This window comes from Nipponia nippon, unplaced genomic scaffold (assembly GCF_047370975.1).
Source record: "Nipponia nippon isolate SJK-2023a ecotype South Korea unplaced genomic scaffold, ASM4737097v1 scaffold_1, whole genome shotgun sequence".
NCBI classification, from domain to species: Eukaryota; Metazoa; Chordata; class Aves; order Pelecaniformes; family Threskiornithidae; genus Nipponia; species Nipponia nippon.
Window position 1 is genome coordinate 111,046,591 of NW_028262290.1, and position 21,052 is coordinate 111,067,642.

General features: G+C 37.1%; 1 protein-coding gene across 6 annotated transcripts in view; it reads right to left on the reverse strand.

Moving 5' to 3' along the window:
• SUGCT (succinyl-CoA:glutarate-CoA transferase) overlaps nt 1-21,052 on the reverse strand; it is a 338,027-nt gene that overhangs the window by 151,957 nt on the left and 165,018 nt on the right. The window contains exon 13 of one of the 6 annotated variants that reach the window (XM_087737859.1): nt 15,149-15,191. The exons of the other annotated variants lie outside the window; for them this stretch is intronic. Within the exon in view, the coding sequence (XP_087593985.1) occupies nt 15,183-15,191 (9 nt within the window). The 3' untranslated portion in view covers nt 15,149-15,182. The remainder of the gene's footprint in view (nt 1-15,148; nt 15,192-21,052) is intronic. 6 annotated transcript variants of the gene reach the window in all.

A 21,052-nucleotide genomic window follows, 5' to 3' on the forward strand; every position in this document is an offset into this window, starting at 1 on the left:
GGGCATAGCCTTTGAAATGCTACATTATACCTCTCAAAGGAATGAGTTTACATTGTACTTCTACCTTGCATAGGTTGTACATGCACTATGTATTTAAATCTGTCAAAGGCTGAAGTGCAATCTAGGAACAAGAACTTGAACATTTGTATTTCATCTGGAGCTTACATCATTTCTGTCACCTTATGGTATACATGTTCTAAGAGAATCAAGGTACTACAGAAAATGAGCTGCCATCAACTACTCTGTAATCTTGCTAAAACAGAGACAGAACATGGGATGATACAGGAAGAAGCATGGGTATAATTTATGAGGGCATTGGCGTGAAATGTACATTTCTCCAAAATTGGCTAGACTAGTGCATGCTTAGGAATGATGGAATGCTGCCTTCTCTGAAGCTGGCATAGATGATTTCAGTTATTATGAAGGCCAGATGGTCTTCATTACTTTTCATCAGCTACGTGGTAGGCCAGAACTTCCTCAAGGCTTCAAATGCTTTCTCTGTGACTGGCCCAAACCACGTCAACAGAGATAGGCTTGGGGTTTCTTGTTTTTAGGTTTTAGTTCTTGCTTCCTTGGTCACAGCAAGATACTCATAGATTCTGCTGATCTGACCAGAAATTCCAGTTTTGAAGACAGCAGGAAGTATTCCAACAAAGTCTGCTTTTTGTAAGGAACACTTTCCGATATTGTGATAAAAATGTCAGATTCAGTGCAAGCTTCTGAGCAAAGTGTTCACAGTTACTTCAGGACTGGCTACATGCAGGTTCACAAGTCATGGGAACAAACATATTCACTGAAATCCAGCCTGTAAGCACAATATCAAGGCCTTCAGGCAAATGCTGGCCACACAGTTGACTTCCATTTAATGGCAACCCAGTGACTAGCTTCAGAGCATCAGTCCAAGTACTCTCCTTTGTTCCTCATTGTAGAATGAGGTAAGAAGAGAGGTAATTTTACTTTGATTTTGTTTTCAACTTTCTAGTGGATGAGGTTTGTAGGCTATTTCAAGATGAAGAACAGAGAAAATGAGTTGTATTTAAAGCAATCCTATTAGATTTTCTACTAAATACCATGACCATTGCTAAATAGATTGATGAATCATGCCTGCTACTGATCACTTGTTTTCTATCCACTCATGAAAACTCTTTCAACTATAGCAGATTTTTGAAGATGATCTTTTTTTGTATATTTTCGTACAGAACAGCATACACATTTGTTTGTATGATAACAGACATACTTTCAAGCCAGAAACAGTTTTAGCTTTCTTATGCCAGTACAGAAGTGTAGTGAGTTGGTAAGAATTATTTTAACGTGAGAAATAAACTGTGACAGAGTATTCCAGTTGGATCATTCTCATGATGAAACAGGAAGGCCTATAGAGAAATATGTACTAAAATAATGACTTTAGAAATTAATAGTGATTGCTACATGTCCCTTGATAGCATCTGAATAAACTGAAGTTGTTAAAAAAAAAAAAGCCACTTTTACATAGAGCAGTGTAAGTACTGCTAGTTACTTCTGAAACTCCTGTCTAGCCACTCTGAACTGAATTTGTTTATACTTAAAGGATTTTACCAGACTGAAGACATGAGTCAATGCAAGAATTTCATAGTTAGAAAAGATTCACTACATTAATTATCTATATGGATTTCTTTGACTGCTCTCCCAGAAGCATATGCCTAACTCGGGCTGTGAAGGATGGCAGACTTTCTCAAATTAGAACAACATCAGAGTTTAGATGTTTCTGCTTATTTTCTCAAGCCCAAAGAACTGATTTCCCTTCATAGATGGAGTTCTTTATGTTATTAGCTAAGTTTCAATCACGCCTAAAGACTTGCCTCTTTGGCACTGAATTTTCATATCCTGTTTGGTTTTGTGTTGTTTTTTTTGGTGGTTTGGTTTTTTAGTTTTGTTTTGGTTTGTTTTTTTAAGTACTACAAGATGTTTCTGGGAAGGACACTCAATAAATGGAAATGTCTTGAGAGAATATACTAGATGCTTGCTACATGCACACGCTCTCCGTAAAATGTACCCAATGCGCTAATTCACGTCCACGTACTCACCTACACATATATTGGTAATATTAATGCAGACAAACATTACTGCTATGAAAAGTTACCAATCATACTATAAATAGCTATTCTAACGCCTAGTTGTTTCTCAGCTGTAAAATCCTTAATCCTCCCAGATGGATTGGCGGGGGAGGGAGTGGGAGCAGGAGAGGGAAAAGGGGGAGGGGAAGGGGAAATGATGGGGAAATGGAGTCCCTCTAAAGAAACCAGCTCCACAAAGTCATAAACAGAGAAGATGAAAGTGTTTAATTCAATACAGAGACAACTTTTTCAAGGAAAAAAAAAAAAAAAAAAAAAGGCATCCTGGCAAGAAACAAGTCCCTAGTGCTTCAATTTCTCCCCAGAGAATAACCATCAGATCCTGAGCTACTTCTTATGAGCACAATTTCCTCATTGTTAGCAGCTGTTCATTGGTTAGCATTGCACAACTGGCCAGGTGCATTATGAAGGGAATGAAAGAGGAGAGGGGGTTGTCTTCCTCTAAACCATCAGATGGACTAATAGTATTCTCCAATACAGCAGTAACTGGCCCACATCCTAGGCTGCATCTGAGTTTTACTGAATGTAAATAAATAGTAGAGGGAAAAGGACACCCACAGTCCTGGACAAAGTCAGAAACCATCTTCAGGTATATGGGGTTTTTTCTGCCTCCACTTCCCCAGAAGCTGGGGACTGCAAGGTGATGATTTTTTTTTTCCTCCTAGCCTCCTGAGGATTCCCAGGAAGGTCTCAGGGACTGGACCAGTCCTTCGCCAGTTGCTTTGGGGGCAGGCAACTGACTGGCTCACATTCAGGCCTGTCATGTTTACATTTTATACTGTGGCTGCTGATATTAAAATGGACAAATAGGAGTTATTTTGAAAGATCTCTGAATTGACTGCTGTCAATTTATATTTTCATCTTTCCCATGCACTACTTAAAAGAATTCTTGATGTGATGAGTATTTATTTTCAGCAGTTTTTCCATATCAGTTCAAAAGCTACAATTATTTTTGCACTGCTATTGTTGCATACTATTAAGTGGATGATTCCACCATGACCTTGTACAGAAATAATCAATGGATGTAAATTCAGAAATGTCTATAGCAATTAGAACTACTGAAGTACTTCAACTTAAAAAACATTTTATCAACAGTCTATCACTCTTGATATCCTGTCCAAAAAGCATCAGGCAAAAACATGACTAGCACTCAAGAAAAGAATGATAACAAGGATCAAGATACTAATGGTGTATGTAAACATGCACATCTTAAATCTAAAAACTTCTCTATAATGATTGAAATTCTAAAACAGGCTTCATTTTTTTTTTTTTTTTAATTTGAAACCAGCTTATTTTTAGCATTATGACTACATTGAAATGGGAAAGATATAAAAAAAAATTCAAACAGACTGAAACAGAGAACACTTTCAAAGAAGAGTCTGCAAAAGAAATTATATTTCCAAAGGTCTAGGATCTAACATATAAACCCGAACACTGATGAAACCAGAGCATGAAAAACCTATTTTAACCCTTTCTTTGACAGAGAATAATGTATCCTGCAGGATCATTTGTGCAAGTAGTAATACGAATGTATATCAAAACTCAGTGAACTGTTTTCTGAATAGTATACTATCTGCACAGACACACTATTTCATACCTAGAACACCAAGTGCTAAATAAGGCAATGAGAGAATGAAACAACACATGGAGTGCCGCTTCCTATACATGCTGTCCCATGCGTGTCTTGGTGATCTCTAACTACATGGATTCAGATTATAGTAAGTTCATAAGATGTTGAGATTGCACTTACACAGTTTTAGATTGGCTTTATTGCTTTGATCACTATGGAAAATAGAGAAGTATAGAGATACCCACAGATTATCTTATTGTAACGGAAAGCAAAAGTTTGAAATAAAATCTGTCCTTATCACCATAAAAAGCTACCATATTTTTCTATTTCATCTCCCAAATCAAGAGCAAAAATGCTATCTAAAGAATATCTAAACAAGCGTCTACCAAAAAAAGAAAAGTTGGAAAGAATAGATGTTTTTTACCTAATATCCTGACTTCAAATGATTTTTGTTTATGACTTCAAATAATTTTCTCTTGCTGAATTTTCATCAGTTGTATTTTATTTCTGATTGTTTTCCTATATTCTTGTATGCATATTTAAACTATATTTTTCCACTACTTTAACTGAATGTTTCACATTGCTCCCCCTATTTCAGAAATCCCAAATAATGTTGCATTTGTGATGGGAACTAATAAACAGCTGTTAACAACAAGAAGTTTGTACTTTTAAGAAGTAGCTAAATATCTGACAGCTATTCCCTTGAGAAGTACTAAAACTGAGTAGTTTGCTATTGTACTGGTTGACTCAAATGGGGCCAGATTTGTCACCAAATACAAGGGAATCACAAGAAATAGTTTGGCCCATTGTCTTTAACATCATTTAAATGTTTGACTGAGGTTTTCCTATTCGAATACCTAAACGAGCACTTTAATTAAATATCTCAATTCATGTTTGTATTGCCTAATTGGCTCTCCTGGATAAAGCAGACAGATCACAGCACCTATGTTAGTGGGTGCTGACAACTCTAATTTTACACAAGTCGTTGAAGTCCAATGATAAAAATTATTCAGCCTAACGTTAGATCTTTGGCTCTAGAATTCTTGTACCTCAAGGCATAAAGAATCTGATTTTCTTTTTACATTACCTTTACTATACACTATACAAGCCTTAACATGGTTGATTTCACCTAGTTGCAATTGAAATTAGGTCCATCAAGTCTTTCCTTTCAGATCATGCAATGAGTAGAGAGATTTATCTCAGCCTGACGTATTTCTCCCAGTGGCCAAGGTGATTATATGCAGCTTCCTGGGACTGGATGGTGACTAAACACTACCTTTAAGCTCTAGATTTCTTTAGACATCTTACACTTGACACCTTTCCCTTCCAGTACGGTGCTGTCACCCAGCTGCTCTGGATCTTGATATTAGTCCCTCATTTTTCTGAGTTCATAAACATTTCTGTCAAGTTCCACTCACTCTGGGCTCTCAGGTGGCTATGGGAAAACACGGCAAGCAAGCAAAGACTACCAGCTTAGCAAAGGAATGTGCATTAACCATTGACGCATCTTGTCAACAGTATCCAGAGCCACAGATGACTAAAAGGAAGAAACGCTCCTGAACTTGCCTCTTCCCCTGCTCCCATTCAAGAATCTGTTGTTTATCTGGATGGGCTCATCAGAGAAACCATTAAAGGAAGAAGAGCTAGATCGTGCTGATTTTTCGTAAAAGGCATCATCCCAGAACAGATGTTTTAATCCAAAATAAAATAAATAAAATCCCCAGTACAAGCTTGATATGAACCTATTGGAGACAGTCCAGCAAAAGACCACTACAATGATTAAGGGACTGGAGTTTCTCTCATATGAGAAGAGTCCAAGAGTGCTGCAACTGTTTAGCCTGGAGAAAAGAAGTCTCGGGGGGAATTTTATCAATGTATATAAATACCTGAAGGGAGAGTGTAAAGAAGGGGGAACCAGGCTCTTTTCAGTGGTGCCTGTGACAGGACAAGAAGCAATGGGCACAAACAGGAGGTGCTGGCTGAACATCAGGAAATGCTTTTTTACTGTGAGGGTGACTGACCATTGGAAGAGGTTGTGGAATCCCCCACCTTGAATAGAGATATTCAAAAGCCAGCTGGACATTATCCTGGGAAACTGGCTCTAGGTGACCCTGCTTGAGCCCAGGGGTTGGACCAGGTAACCTCAGGAGATCTCTTCCAACCTCAACCCTTCTGCGATTCTGTAACGGAACTCAAGGTAATGCCCTCAAATGGAGGTTACAACACAAAGTGAAATAAAATGGAATTAAAAAAACAAATGAAGTTCATACTTCTGATGTGGATAGCACCTTTGCTGTGGCACAGATTTCTTGATGCTAGTGTCTCATACAGTCCCTTTTTCAGGCTTCCTCGAGAAAGGAAGCCTAATTGTGTAAGAAGAGGAGCAGATGAATTAGATATTTTTACTATCAATATTTCCCTCTTAGATCATCAGATAAAATCTAGTTTATACCCAAAATATTTTTAAATCATTGTCTTAGTGGCTGTTCTGTTATCTGCAATGAGTATGGCTTTAATAATACATTAATGCATGCTCCATCCTGCATAGGAACCAGCTACAGAACTTTTTAATAAAGTTCTAATTTTTCCAACAATTTAAATACAATACAATCGTCACCCTGTACTTCTATGGTGCTTCCAATGAAAAGAAGCTGTGACACCATAATATTACATTACTCTCTATCTAAGTGGAATACAAATGCAAGCAAGGCCAAAGCTGAACATGAGAAAGGAAACACTGGACAGTTATTGCTTTAGTCCTGAATATATGCAAGAAGTAATGATAAATGGAGGATCCTTGAAATATCCTTTTAAAGTCTGAACAGGATCAAAAACATTTAAGCTGCACTAGTGGAATCTTTAAAACAGGATGTTATACTTAAGGTATAATGTAATGTGTTTGTCTTTCATGGAGCAATTAATCACTGGATGGAAGAGTTAAGACCCAATCAAAACGGAAAGGTGTTTATTGCTGCAGCTGGTCATTAAATTATTTCTATAAAGCTTAAACACTGGATTTTATTGTTTTTATTACAGATCCGCTCCTATAAAAAATACATTTAAACTTCCCTTTTTAGATTTTGTGGTTTAGTTTCTTGTGCTTCTGTTAGCCAAACATTTCAAGTGAAACACAAATATGTTTCCCCACCCAAATAAAGGGCATGCTATTCTGTTATCAGTGCAATTATCACTGACAATAGGAACCAGAACTACAGAAAAACATCTCACCTTGAATTCCAAGACATGAACCTTGTATCTACGGAAAAAAATACAAATGATGGCAGTAACACAAAATAATCATGATGTGAGGTTATTTTTCCTTGGGTGGGAATTCCTTTTGTTCAAGACAGGTAGGTGATTAAAAAATAACAAAATTTCTTGATATATGCAGGTACTTAAGAATATTTTCAGTACTCTGAACATACTGACTTGTACATGCAATCCTTTTAACAAAGCATTTGTCATTTTGGATGGACACCTTGGCTGGTACGGAAGGAATGAAAGAAACTTCTCTGCTACATTTAACCCTTCAAATGACAATATTAAAGGAAACATGGGTGGGGAAATATCCAAGGGACACCCATCCTCTTTACTGCATATCAAAGGATCTGTTTTCATGTTTACTTCAACGAGGTATTTTTAGCAGATGCAGGTGCTTTGCGGAGTTACATGTTTATACCAAGAGGACAAGTGAAGGTTCATGTTTTTGGTCTGATGCAAAACCTATAGACTTTCCCAAGAGAAAATCTGAACTCCAAATTTCATCACCCTTGGAGTGATTGCCGTGAGGAATGTCATAGCATTGCCACAGTACAGCAAATAAAGTCATAGCATGAGTTTGGGTGACACTTTACAGAAGTCAACCTGTAAGTAGAATGTTTTCTAAAGAAAATGAATGGGCTACAAAGGGCACACTGAAGTAATATTTAAAAAAATACTGCATGTATACAAATTGTATTGAAAAAACTTACTAACTGCTTTAAATAGCAGAGCTGACACTTTCTGGCAATTGGGCGCTGACAAAATTACATTTTGCGGAATGAGTCAGAAATACCGAGGCATAAGCTGGCACCCTTTTCCTGGAGCTGGAGCAAAGCACTGAACTCCTGTGATATGTGCGCAAGGATTTTACTAGCCAGAAATCTTACAGTTTAACTATGTGGCTGCAAACAAATCAATAGCAGAACATGTACACATTCTCCAAGAAGAAGCAGCAAATACTATCAAGATTTATACAGGATCCTTTTAATGTCCTACATGCTTCCACTTAGCACATCAATCAAGAGGAATGAATTCCTGACAAATGAATTTGTAATAACTTCAATGCTTTTACTACATATTAAATCCTTAATTTGTTTCCTTGGAATCTGAATGCAATTTGTTTGCATTGTGGCAACTAGAATTTAGAAAAACGATCCCTGAGTATAAACCCTGTAGAAATAGCTTTTTTACTTTGATTCATAAACAGTTTTTAAGGGTAGGAAACATACACACATAAATCAGAATATACAAATTAGTATAGTTCATGATCTGAGAATTTGAGGAAAAAATATTGTCAGGCCATCAAATTTCAGGGTGGAAATGGACAGTAATCTAGCATCAGGAAAAGAAAAATCGGCAAAGTCTCTTCTGTGTTGCAAAAAGCATGACTTTAACCTTTTGGAAACATTCTTTGCAGTATGAGGAGAAAGTTATATATTGGACATCATATTGCTTATGGGAAAAATAGAGTGGATTAAGCCACACCTGGCTGAAGAGGGAAAAATTGTATTTGAAATGTCTGCAGAGCTCATTAGTACCTTGATACCAAATGATTCAAAGCTATCTTTGGCTTTAACTCAAGCTGTTGTCTTAAGCATGGTAACACAATAACAATTCAAAAAGCTCTACAGATGTATACTAGAAAATGATAGTGTTTCATTAATTACCAAAGTAAAAACTTGCTAAATAAGCTCTTAGAAACCAGCGCATCTTGGAAAATGAAAAAGAAACAGACTGTTAAAGCCAGATGGGAAATAGACTATAGCGGCCATTCATTACCTTTACATGTGCAACCAAGAGTGAGCATTACCAAAACAGTTTGTTCATTTGTATATGAAATTCTATTCTTATATCACTGTATTCAGTTTTACTCAAAGTTCTTTGTAATGCCTTAAGCATTAAGTGACTTTTTTTAAAAAAAAAAGGAAGCATAAAACTTACAATAGGTAAGGATCTCCCAAGCTGAGTCAAATTAAGCATAACCTAGGCCAAGACTTTGGTCAGCTTTATAGTAAGATAGCAATGGATTGATAATTGATGCCTATGTACAATACACATAAATCTACACAGCTACTTGAACTTCTGCTCATTGTAAAAGGTAATAATAAAAGCTTTACAATACTAATCAGTAGGACTGCTTTCTTCCTCATCTTCTGCTTCTAAGAATCATATTCAAAGTTTGAGCTTTTTTGGCCTACAGCGCAACTCAGAGTAATGTAATATGTGTGTTCACATGCTGTGCTCAGCCTAGTAGTCCATTAGATGAAGAGTGCAGAGGGAGAAAACACGTGACTGCCACACCCCTGGAAATCGAAAATTTTACAACCCAAGACTTTCCTTTATACCACAAAAAACCATGGTTGACATAAAGGACAGCTCTTTGGCCTCTCGGCATAGTTACAGGAACAAGACAGGCCAGAGGAATTATGCCTTGAGTCTTTTAAGCTGACTTACTTTCTGTTAACCTCTTCATTACGTTCTCTACCTTGAAAAGCCCACAGACTACTTTAAAACCACTTTTTCTAGTTTGTTTATTCACACTGAGTGTGCCTCTATTTTAACAGACAGAATTTAAAAACAACAAATGAACTCAGAGTTGGCTAAATGATTTTTATAAATTACCTCCAGAATTGTATCTTGAGACAGAAAATTGCTGTTAAGTCCCCTTTGTACCGTCAATTTCCTTTAAATGTAAATTATTTCTATATTTTCATTAATTCATTTCTATATTTGGGAAGAATAGACCTTGAACCTACTTAAGTCTACTGTGTGCTAAAGGTAAGCTACGCAATATACTGGTGAGAAGAAAATTAGTATGTCTCTAAGCCCATTCTCCTGTATCTCTGAGGTCTTCCATATACACTTTTATCCCATGTGGCTTCCCAGAATCTTACTCTTCCTCCAGGAAAGATTCTTCTACAGTCAGAAAAAAATGCCATGAACCTCAATAAATTTATTTCAACCATCTAGGTCTAGCAACAGCTGCTAAAGCTAGGAAGAATATGTGGGAGATTTGTCCCAAATCATCTGTTTGAGACACTGAAGAGGGTCTTGACTTGTTTTTCTTGATATATCACTGGTCTTAAAACATTATCATTAATATATCACTCAGCTTTTGCTGTTTGAATCTGTGTTCTAGTTTTGGGGGTGATGGAGCACAACATAAAGAAAATACTGCCCTTTCCCTCAATATAGCACCTAAAACCAACAACTCTATCTGTAGATTTTCTTCTTTCTGGAAAAGGGAGTTTCATGGGAAAATGCAAACATATATATTTCTTTGGTCCAATATAGGCAATTGCACAATTTTTGTGTTTTCCCTATGAAAAAATGAGTTAAACAATACTAAGACATTTCATCCAGATTTACTCCTGGGAAGCCACATATTTAAAAAAGATAGTAAGTTGGCCAAGCTAAGGTCTTGTGTAATGCTAAACAGACTTAATTAACCAATTTCTGCCAAAACAAATTTTGAATGCTTTCTTCTCCACCTCATTGTGGTTTATCCTTGTAGACTCTGGCCGTTCTCACAGATTTAGCCAGAACTACCGTACTGGCCCAAATATAAGGTGACTTCAAATATAGGGCCACCCTCATTTTTCAAAGGATACATAGAAAAATCAGCAAAATTTGATTAAAAAAAAAAATATCCCTCCTGGCACTTCTTGGACCATCTCCTCCAGCCCCAGCCTCCAAAGCCCTTCCTCCTCATGGTCAGCTTGCCAGGCATGCTGCTGGCTGTCAGCACAGCTGTAAATTCAATGGCTCTTTAAGTGCAGGGCCTGGACCGACCACACCAGTTGCACATGTCCACAGCTGGATCTGGACTTTGCCAGAGCAAACGGGTGGGGAAGGGGGACAGATGGACTACTTTCCCGCAAGCCCTCCAAGCAAGATGGTAGACTACCAACATCTACCCTTCTTCAAAACCCTGAACTGAGTGGGTCTGGGCTGCTGCCTGCCCTACCCTGGCACCTGCTGCCTGTGTCAGGCTGGCAGGTTCAGAGGGCTCATCACTTAAATGGGGTTTTAAAGGAGGCCACACAGTAAACTCATGCCTTACAAATACAGGAGTAAGTTGTTGTGGGGCTTTTTACCTTAAGTTTTGCCTTTCAACCAAGCTTCATAGAAATGTAACAGACTACTACTAAAGTAGTACCTCTACATTTTGCTAAGCAGCACGGGAAACACTTTTCCTTTTACTTTCCATCCCTCCCAGCAACATATCTAAGCAAGTATGGTTTTGTATCACTCCATCAATCTGTAACTTACAGATTCAAATTTTTAATCTTTGAGTTAAGTCTATGATAATTCTTTCATTAGTTACTGATTTGTTGTTTCCCTCCTTTCCCTTCAGAGGTATGACTGTTGCTTAAACTTTCATAAAGGCAGTGATCATATCCTAGTTGAGGGAATACAGGAACAATTCTGCACTTACTACCAAATGTAATAGCTATTGAGATCAACAGACCTGCGCAGAGTAAGAAGCTTGCAAGATTAAATCCTCCAACTTTAGAAATAACAGAAAGGCAGGACGTGGACAGGCATATTTTTACCAAAACATATAAAAACCTCCTTATACAGCAATATTTACCTCTTCATTGCAGGTACCAACAAAACTGTGAAGATAAACTCAAGAGGTTGGATATGATCCTCCACATTTTCAGAATTCGCTGCCTGGCTGTCAGGTATCTTTCTGGTTATTGTGCCCTGCTTCGTTAGGGTAATTAATAGGAAACAGTAAAGTAGCCGCTAATTATTTTCTAAAGTAAACATAATATAATTTCTTGTGACCCAAATTTGCTGGGGGACACACAATCAGAAGCGAGATAACTTCAGCTTTGGGATATAAAGATCAGCCAATCTCTGAGTGGTATCTGTGATTCAGAGGAAGCAATTCGTTTTTTAGATGATGCTATTTGCGGATAAAGGGGAAACTGCTTTTGGCAAAAAAGGACAAAGATTGCTTGTTCATGACCTTCCATAAAGATTCTGATCATACCAAAGCCATTTACCTTTACAGACAGGTGGGCTAACGCCTGGCAAACAGCAGGGGGAGAAAACATTGTAGTCATGGTGTATTAATAATGTCAGTGATTTCTCAGATAGTATCTCAGAAATTTAATGGCTACAGCGTGGCCCGGAAATGAGCCGTAATGAACAGCGTTGAATCATTTCATCTTTAAATACAGCAAGAACAAAGTCTAATAATTATCCACAGCAACTTAAATTGAGAAAACCACAAACGGATTTGCCATTCAAAAGGCAGGGAAAAGACTAAGAAAAGTCACAGCCAAATGCTGAAAGAGTTAATTTAGGTCTCTGAATGTCAGACTCCTGCTTTCTACGCACTGGCTCAGAGGTTTCTGATTCAAGTAGATGGCAGAAAAGCTAACATGCTTTTATCAGACGCTAGTGTTTATAGAAGCAATACAAAACAGGATTTTGTTAAATGTATGTATTACGCCAGATCAAACTATAAATTGAAACATCTGTGTCCAAGTTAATCTCAGATACAGCAAGGAGATTATTTGAATTGTGTGTTTCCTTTTGTGACCTTTTTAGATGTGGCTTTCTTTGAAAGGGGGAAGGGATAATTTTCTTAAGTTTTTATTCCTAGGCAACAATGCCAATAGTCCAATATAACAGCAATATCTTTTAAAATCACCCAGCTGAATAGCAAAAAACCTTTAGTAATTTCCCAGTATTGTTATACAGGGAGCTCTAAAAAATAAACTATAGTCATATAAATAGAGGCATGTAGTTTTAAGCATGCTACAAGCCATTCATGACATAAGCATTCAATTAAAACTGCTTTTATGAGCAATAATCACATTCTGAAAAGGCAAACATGGATGGTTTGCGGATATAGCCATAATGCCTGCAAAATTAACTTTAAAAAAACAGGTAAACATAGTTCAGTCTCTATGCTACTTAAATAAAACATTTTAAAACTCTTTTGTTCCTGCCTCCAGGACACAAGGGACAGGAAGAAGAATTAAGGACTAATTTTTTTATTATTTAAAAAAGATGGTAATTATTTGGCTTTGTGCAGTCATATTATCATAAACCAATCTTAGTTTAACTGAAACAATGATTTCAATATACAAATTTCAGTTAAGGAAGTAACAGAACAGAACAGCTGTAGTTTCCAATAGTATAAATCAGGCTAACTGGCAACAGTATAGCAGTTTAAAGAAGTAAGAAACTTTTAGCTTTATAGGCCACTCCACATTTACTCTTGAGCTGCAAGTGGCTTATGATAAAATTTTGCAGTAGCCACCTCTCCTCTAGAATACATTGTTTTAAGACCCACTCTTAAACCCACAGAAGCCACTTTAATTGCACTGACACAATATTTACAAAATAGCCAACAAAGTTTGCAGGGAATACCTCTTCCCCCATTCTCCTGACTCTCCCCTTTAATCCCTTTAGTCTCTACGTTTTGAATGCTACTTCTTTCACAGCTTCTAAACCACTGCCTATCATGCAAAGTCCCAGATTACCTACTGTAGTTTGTCAGAAACAGAACAAAGTAAGGGATGAAAAAGGTTCATGTAAAATAAAACAGAAGGTCAACATTTTATGAGATGGACTGGGAGGGGTGATATTTGGTATTTCAGAAAAGAACTGTTCCGTACCACAATATAAACATATTTTGCAATATATGCACAGTATTCAATATAAAACAAAAGTAAGTCCTCTGAAATTCAGCTGCTTAAGACAACCGTGAAGGGCCATCTCCTCACCTGTTAAAAGGCATTTTCTAGTTTTTTGCATCGTACACTGCATGAGCTGTTACTGCATAGCGTTGAATAAAATGGTGACCAGATTTTATTTTATCCCTAACTTTACTTCATAAATTCTTCACCATTCAAAGGGCAATGTATATAGAAACATAGTTTAAGGCACAAAAAAGCATAAACAGATCAACTGGAACTTTACTGCTGACTTGAACAAAGTGGGACAGAATTCTATCCTATCTCCTTTCACTGATCTGCTGTTGACTTGTGTAGGGGGGATGATATACAGACTATGAGGGCTATTTGAAGGGGTGCTTTGCTTCTCACACCTGAGGGAATAGAGCATTAGAATTTATATTCTCTGACAGATGACTTCTTAGATTTTCAGAGTTTGAGGGGAAATTTTTAAATTTCCAAATGCCTGGAAAATTTACTTGGAAAGGGGGACAGGGCTTACAAACTTCTGGCTGAAGTTTCTCATATTGATGATGTTTTTCATTAGAAAAATTAAAAATTGATCAAAAACATACAGTTTTCACTGACATAACTGGTTTCAGTCAAAACTTAAAAGCAGGCTCTCTATCTGAATTAGATCCAACTTCACCCTTTCAAAATGACAGCCTGAAATCTATTGGTCTCAGTTCCTCTGCCTCATAACCAGTTACAAAGTCAATGAGTGCTTTGGCATGACTTATGTCAAATGAAGCTCCATATCCATAAGTATTTGAAAAATCTTCCATTTTTTAGCAAAAGTTGTACTATTACTTAGCTTCACCCTCCTGTTTTGTGTTGAAGACAGTATCCCCTTCATATCACAGCAACATAGGGAGGAAAAAAAAAAGTGTGATCATCCAAATTTACTATACAAATCCACCACTGAAAACGATCTATTCAGAATCCTGTACTAGCACTGAACTGAAAAGATTCTGGCAATAGCTGAAAGACCAGCAGGGCAATGAAAATTCAGGGGAAACAAATAGCTCCATGATCCCCTCCCTATTTGCAAAGAGACCTCTTACACAGCAGTCAGTTATTGTGTAGTCTAACATAGCTCTCCTAAATATGAATATAATATGCACTGGAACTGAACAAACTGAAAGACATATGAATAACAAAGTTTATCTCATGATCAGTTGGATTAAAAGGTTTTGACAGAAAGCCTTCCACCCTGAAGTCAGGACTGCAAAGGCAAATGCTTTGACAGAAGGAGATCCATTGACATCAACACTGAACAACAAGCAGTGTTCACTTCACAGGGGTATCACAGTAACACCTTATTTGAAACTACCTTACATCTACTAAAAACTAATTTTAACATTTTCCATAATTGCTCCCTATACACCAAGCTTATCAAAATAAGCTTTCTGAGTGTATTTAACAACACAATATTTAATCCTATTGGGTTATTTTTTCATATTGTATTATATTGATTCTGTGTTTCAAAAACAGAACTATCACTTTACCTGGAAAAAACTTCTGGCATAGAAAGCAGCAGTTTCAAAGGTACTAAAAAAAAAAAAAAAATAATCAGGTTTTTCCAAATCTATCCAAGGAGTGCCTCTCCTATCTTTTCAGATAAATCAATAATAGTCTTTTTAAAATACGAAGCCAAACTCTGACAGATGCTGTACAGCATACAGCCATGTAAACTTGCAGGTAGAAGGGTGAGGACCGAAGGGTAATTTTACAATCCCTTTCTGACTCCTGTCATAGTTTAGGCAGAAAAGAGATGACAGGCCATGAGATTTGACAGCATAACATGCCAGGCACGAAGTTTTTCCAAGGACGACTTTCTATATGATGGTGACAGAAGTATGACAGACCCACTGGGGCCAGTTAAGAAGTGGATCAGACACCTCGGCACTTGTTATGTAAAGTTTGCTCTAAAAACTGCATTGGCATTTAGAGAAGCAGCACCATCTCCAAGCAGGTGGTTGTTGAGTCAGCTCCACAACTTGTGATCATTTCTATCAGCCTAAAGTAGTATCTAAATGAGATTTTGAAGTATATTTATGCCACTTTTCCTCATCTTGTGTCTGTAACACAAAAGCCATGGGTTTCCATTGCTTTAGATTGTCCCAAGATCTATACCTGTACAGACTTCTTGCATGAAGCAGCATTTGGCACTATTCAGCCTGGAACTAATGGGGAAAGAAGACACAGGGAATTAGAGTTACCACCTGAAGTTTGCACGAGTGTCAATCGGTGGAAGCTGAATAGTCACTCTGCAGAACTAAACACTCCAGTCCTTTTCACCACTTTCCAATACATGTGAAAACAAACCTCTTTGACCTTACCTCCCCAAGATACACCTAAAGTAAGATAAACGCGTCCAAAAGCAAAAATACAAAATTGTACTTTATTCTTAAGGTACCAATCTCTTCCTCAACAGAAAATAAGATGAAGAACGAAAAACATGGCATATGTTAGTCACTTTGCTTAATGTTGTCTTGATTAAGAAAAAAAAAGAGGTAGAAAAAAAATAAAATCCTACTACGATAGCATAGAGTCCAGCAGCCAACAAAGTAAGGGCTGATCCCAGCATTCTTCAAAGCAATTTCCAAAGTGTGAAAAAAATTCTCTCACATTTTAAGAAATATTCGTAGTATATTTTTTTGTGACTGATGTGCTTTTCCTCTGAATTCAAGAAAAAGAAAATGGCTAATGGACTGCTAAAATGTTTCAGTTCCAAGTCTGTAGTAGTCTATTCTGAGGACTATATATTATTTATCAGGATTTGCAGTTTTTACCTAGCAGCCTTGGGGCTTTAACAAAAGCTTATTATTTATGTGCACAGAGTTCAAACAGTAAAGTTGGAGCTTTTCTGAGGCTTGGGATTGCTTTTAAACTTTTTTTTTCTCATCTTCTGTTCCACAGTGGTAGTCTCTATCCATCAACCCATCTATCCTAGGCAATTTTAAAATGCCAAAATGAAAATTAATTGGTTTCTTGATTTGTCACAGAGTCATTCCACATACAGAGGAGAATCTTATGGAATATAAAATCATTGGTAATTATTAGAAGAATAAGGTTTTCTTTCCCTGAAATAAATAATCAAGCACAAAGGCAATAAAATTACTGGGGATGCCTCTGGTGCCCCCCCCGCCCCTTTGCCTTCAGTCCTGAAATAAAGGAAATGTCAATTCAACCTGACAGCATATCAGATGTTTCAGTTATCTGTCCCGTTGTCTTCTTACCCTGTACTTCACATCTACTATTTCAGCACTTAAGAGCAAACACAGTCTTGTGACGTGTAGATGACCAGATGTCTTTCACTGACATAGCTGGAGCCTTCACCCGATTCACTTGGTCACTACCAATTGATTGTGCTACTGAAACACAAGTCAAAGCCCATAGGTGGCAAAACCTTCTGCGGTCAGACCGACACCATGACAAAGAAATATGAAATGAAAATCTGTCCAGAACAAAGGTGGGGCATGGTATGCTAATGAAGATTTAGGGCTTGAGAAAAAAGGTCAGTAACTGGCAAAAAAAAAAGGGGCAGTTATTAAATAGTAGCTCCCTCTGCAGACATGCTTACTTCAAACAGCGCGTCTTTATATTGTTTCACTTAGTCCCTTTGAAAGGGAAACCACAAAATGGCTGCCTTTGAGAATAAAAGCATCCACATGGCACGTTAGAATGAAACACTTATGAAGCTTTACTGTCATTTCTTTTGCCAACGGCTTTCTTGTTAGGAAAAAAACAAATTTCAACTTTTTTTACTCAAAGCAGTTTTCATCTCTAACAGGATTTGTAGCTATATAATACAATTAACCTCAAGAGGCTCAGAATGCTCCGGGGTCCACTGTGGCTAAAAGAAGAAGAGATGGTACAACCAAACTACAAATATTTTCTAGAACACAGCTGTGAAAGCACAGGTAACGCTGGCTGAAAAAGGAACAAAGAAAAGCATCGAGAACACCCAGTTCATTCCTTAGGTAGTATCTGTTGAGAGATAGAAAGGGTGGAAAGTGTGAAGGCTGTATTTGCCTGCACAACACATGGCGGAATGCAATAGCATGTATTCAACCTATCCTCCCTTCACTGTAGGAGTTTGCATTCCCCTGCTGCCATAATTTGCTCCATCTCCAAGCTGTATTTCAAATGAACTAGACTCCTGAAAGGAAAGGGAAAGAAAAGGAAAGCAAAAATTCTCAGTCAAACCTTGATTTGAACTGTTTCTGGAATTTCAGAAAATGTAATCATTCCCCCTTCCCTTCAAAATTAATGTGCATTTCCTGCTTCTAAATAAAACAAGAAAGATAATTCCCAGAATACTATAAGAATGGTTGTTACAGTGCAATCAGAAGAAAAGGTCAGAAACTTCACAAGAAAGTATGTTATGAAATTTCCAGTATGGTTTTGCAAGCTTTATGGAGTCCAAATATTTTGGAAAATGATCCAAACTTTTAATAATAATAAAGCAATAATACTTAACATTTACCCTTTGGGGTTGAATAAGTACACTAGAGCACTCTAGAGAACATTAAGAAAGAAGGAATCTGATGATTCCCAGTTTTGATCTTGAGTATGAATCAGATAAAATGAAATTTTACCAGGTATTTTTTAAGGGGTAATTTCTAGTTTTCTTCATGTCAATCTATAGTTAAACACAGTTTAAAGATTACTTGGCAGAGTACGAATTATTTTGCACGTGCACAGTTTTGTGATCTGATTTTAGTTGAACACCGTTTTGTGTGTATTCCTTTGCAGACTTCTATCATCTCAGCATTTTTCAACTTTTGGATATCTACATAGCCACCCTACACTGCACACAAGACTGGAAGAAACAACCAACCAGAAAATCTCCAGTCTTTCATGCGCACACTTAACGTCCACATCCTGTGCAGGGATCTACACATGCTTTCTCTTGTAGTATGCAAGCAACTCCCCTGGCTTGTTACAATCCCAGTAACAGGACCAGGATGTTGGAAGTGAGTTTGTGACCCAACTTCCTTCACTACATGCAGTCAAAAAACCCACACGCTCTCCTTTGCTGCCTTCAAAGCTCTGCAGGAGGGTGGAAAACACACTGCCACCTTAGAGATACCCCATGTTTTCCACAATATAGTGGCTTTTTACCTTGTTAGATTGCTTTGACAAAGAGGCACAAATCTCTTCTCTGGGGCTTACTGGGGCTTGCAGAGTTTGAAAGAGCCATATGGCATGCAGATCAAACATTGAGCAGGCAGAGGCACAACAACAGGTTACCATGGTGGAAGAAGAGAGGAGGATTACATGGTATTCATATGGGGTGGGGGGCAGGAGTGGGAGGAAAGAAATCATGTTTCATTACAAATATGTTCTTCAGATTAGTCAAACTCTACCTTCTTCATTCAACCAATTCCTTGTTGGACATTGTCTCATAAAATAAAGCACTCCTCCTTTATATTTCTCTATTTATGATACAAATGAGGATAACTGGAGCTTTGGAGGAAAGGAAAAAAAAAAAGAAAAGAAAAAATGGAAAGAAATCTTAACCAAAATGTGACCTTAGCAGATGTAATCCAATCTGATTTCCACTACATTAGCCTACGGATGCTTATGCAACTGCATAGCACAGCAACTGAGAGACAAAACAATGGAAGTTTTAAAGCTTTATTTATTGCTCGCTCTCAAAACATTCAATCGCCATCATGCTTCAACTGCCAAATCTAAATTAGGGAGTTAAAAAAAAAAAAAAAAAGTACTCTTCAGGGGAACATTAGAGCTCTATAGAGAGGTGTGAGCTCAAGGAGATGGAGCATCTGGCTAGAGACCAACTTGCCTATAAGTCCAGACCAAGTGGACCCATATGGATAGCTTTTAGAAAATTGTAAGTGGTAACAAGTAGAAAAATTCTCTCCCTTCCATGTTCAGCCTCCTTTTTTGGCATTAGTAATTAAACTGTACTTACTGCCATTAGCAGATTACAGAAACTTCCATCGGAATCTAAACAATTTTCATATAATCTAATCGCTTCCTTATTTATTCATGTTTACCCACAATTTTCCTCCTCTTTCAGATGGATTGCTATGTAATATTACAAAGCATAACAAGGCTGTTTTACTACTAATTAAGTGCACCAGAGCAGTATATTAATCTTCCCTTTCAAAAGCACAAGGTAAATGCATCAACTCTCAGCCTAAAGGTTTAAAGCATATTAGAATTAGTAAAGTAAAAGGTCAAAAAGATTACCACTGAAGTTTTCTTATGTCCTACATCTACATCCTATATCTATTTAATCATTTACAGTTTTGCTAACACACTAATTCTATACAATGTTCAGCAACTGAGTTATAAACCTATGCTAGCGATCAATAATACATTTAAACTCATCTCGCATAAATTTGCCACAGGCCACACATTTATAATTTGCACAGCCTTTTTTTCCTTCTATTTTCTTACTCGGTATGCAACTGTCCACTGCTTTCTTCCTTTGGTATTACCCAACCAGTGAACACATGCAGGACATTACTCAAATACCAATATCTCATAGAGTACCCTCCAAAAGTCAGGATTTATCAATATTTCCATTGTAGGGGAAATCACTCATTCACTTTGGTTGTAAATTTTCTTTCTTCTCATCAAAACTTAGTAGAGGAAATAAATTTGGGAATCAAATTATGTACGTTCATTACCTGCTCTCTGATCTATCCTGCTTTTGCATAAAATTAAAAGTAATAATTTTCATACTTCTTAAAAACGTGTGTGTGTCATGAAAATGAAAAAAGTGATAAAGAGAATGGGACAGAGATAGTTATTCCCTTAAAAAAAAAAATCCACCAACCAATCCCCTCTCCAGAGAATTTAACAGAGGCCTTCACATCAAGAAATTAATATCTTTTTTCTTCTCTCCCATAAATTTTATATATAATAAGTATTATATATACACATGAATAAATAAGTATAAATTCTAAAAGCAACTGAGTTATGAAGTACTGTACCTATTTTACGATGGGAAAACTGTATTTCACAGAAGTTGTTCATATCTCCATAAGAATAATATTGTTGTGTTCCAATTGCTTATGAATGGTAGTTAACACATGGAAAAATTACAGTGAAGACTAAGAAGCTTTTACCAATGGTACCATGTTAATGATATGAGCTAACCCTAGAATCATGCCTAGCATTTATCTTGCATTTCCTCCCACCCCAAAACATAAAAAGGTATAAATTGCCACATCTTCAATTAGCATCTCATCATACATTAACTGTAATATGTTCTTTTTTACGTTAACTAACACACCTTTTTACCTTTTGGGGTGCACCGTTAAGTGATTTTCCTAATGCAAAACAGTACATCACCCTCAGAACCAAATCAGAACCCACAATATTCCCAGACAGATTTATGCTTAATCCATCAGATACCACAGTCCCCTAAA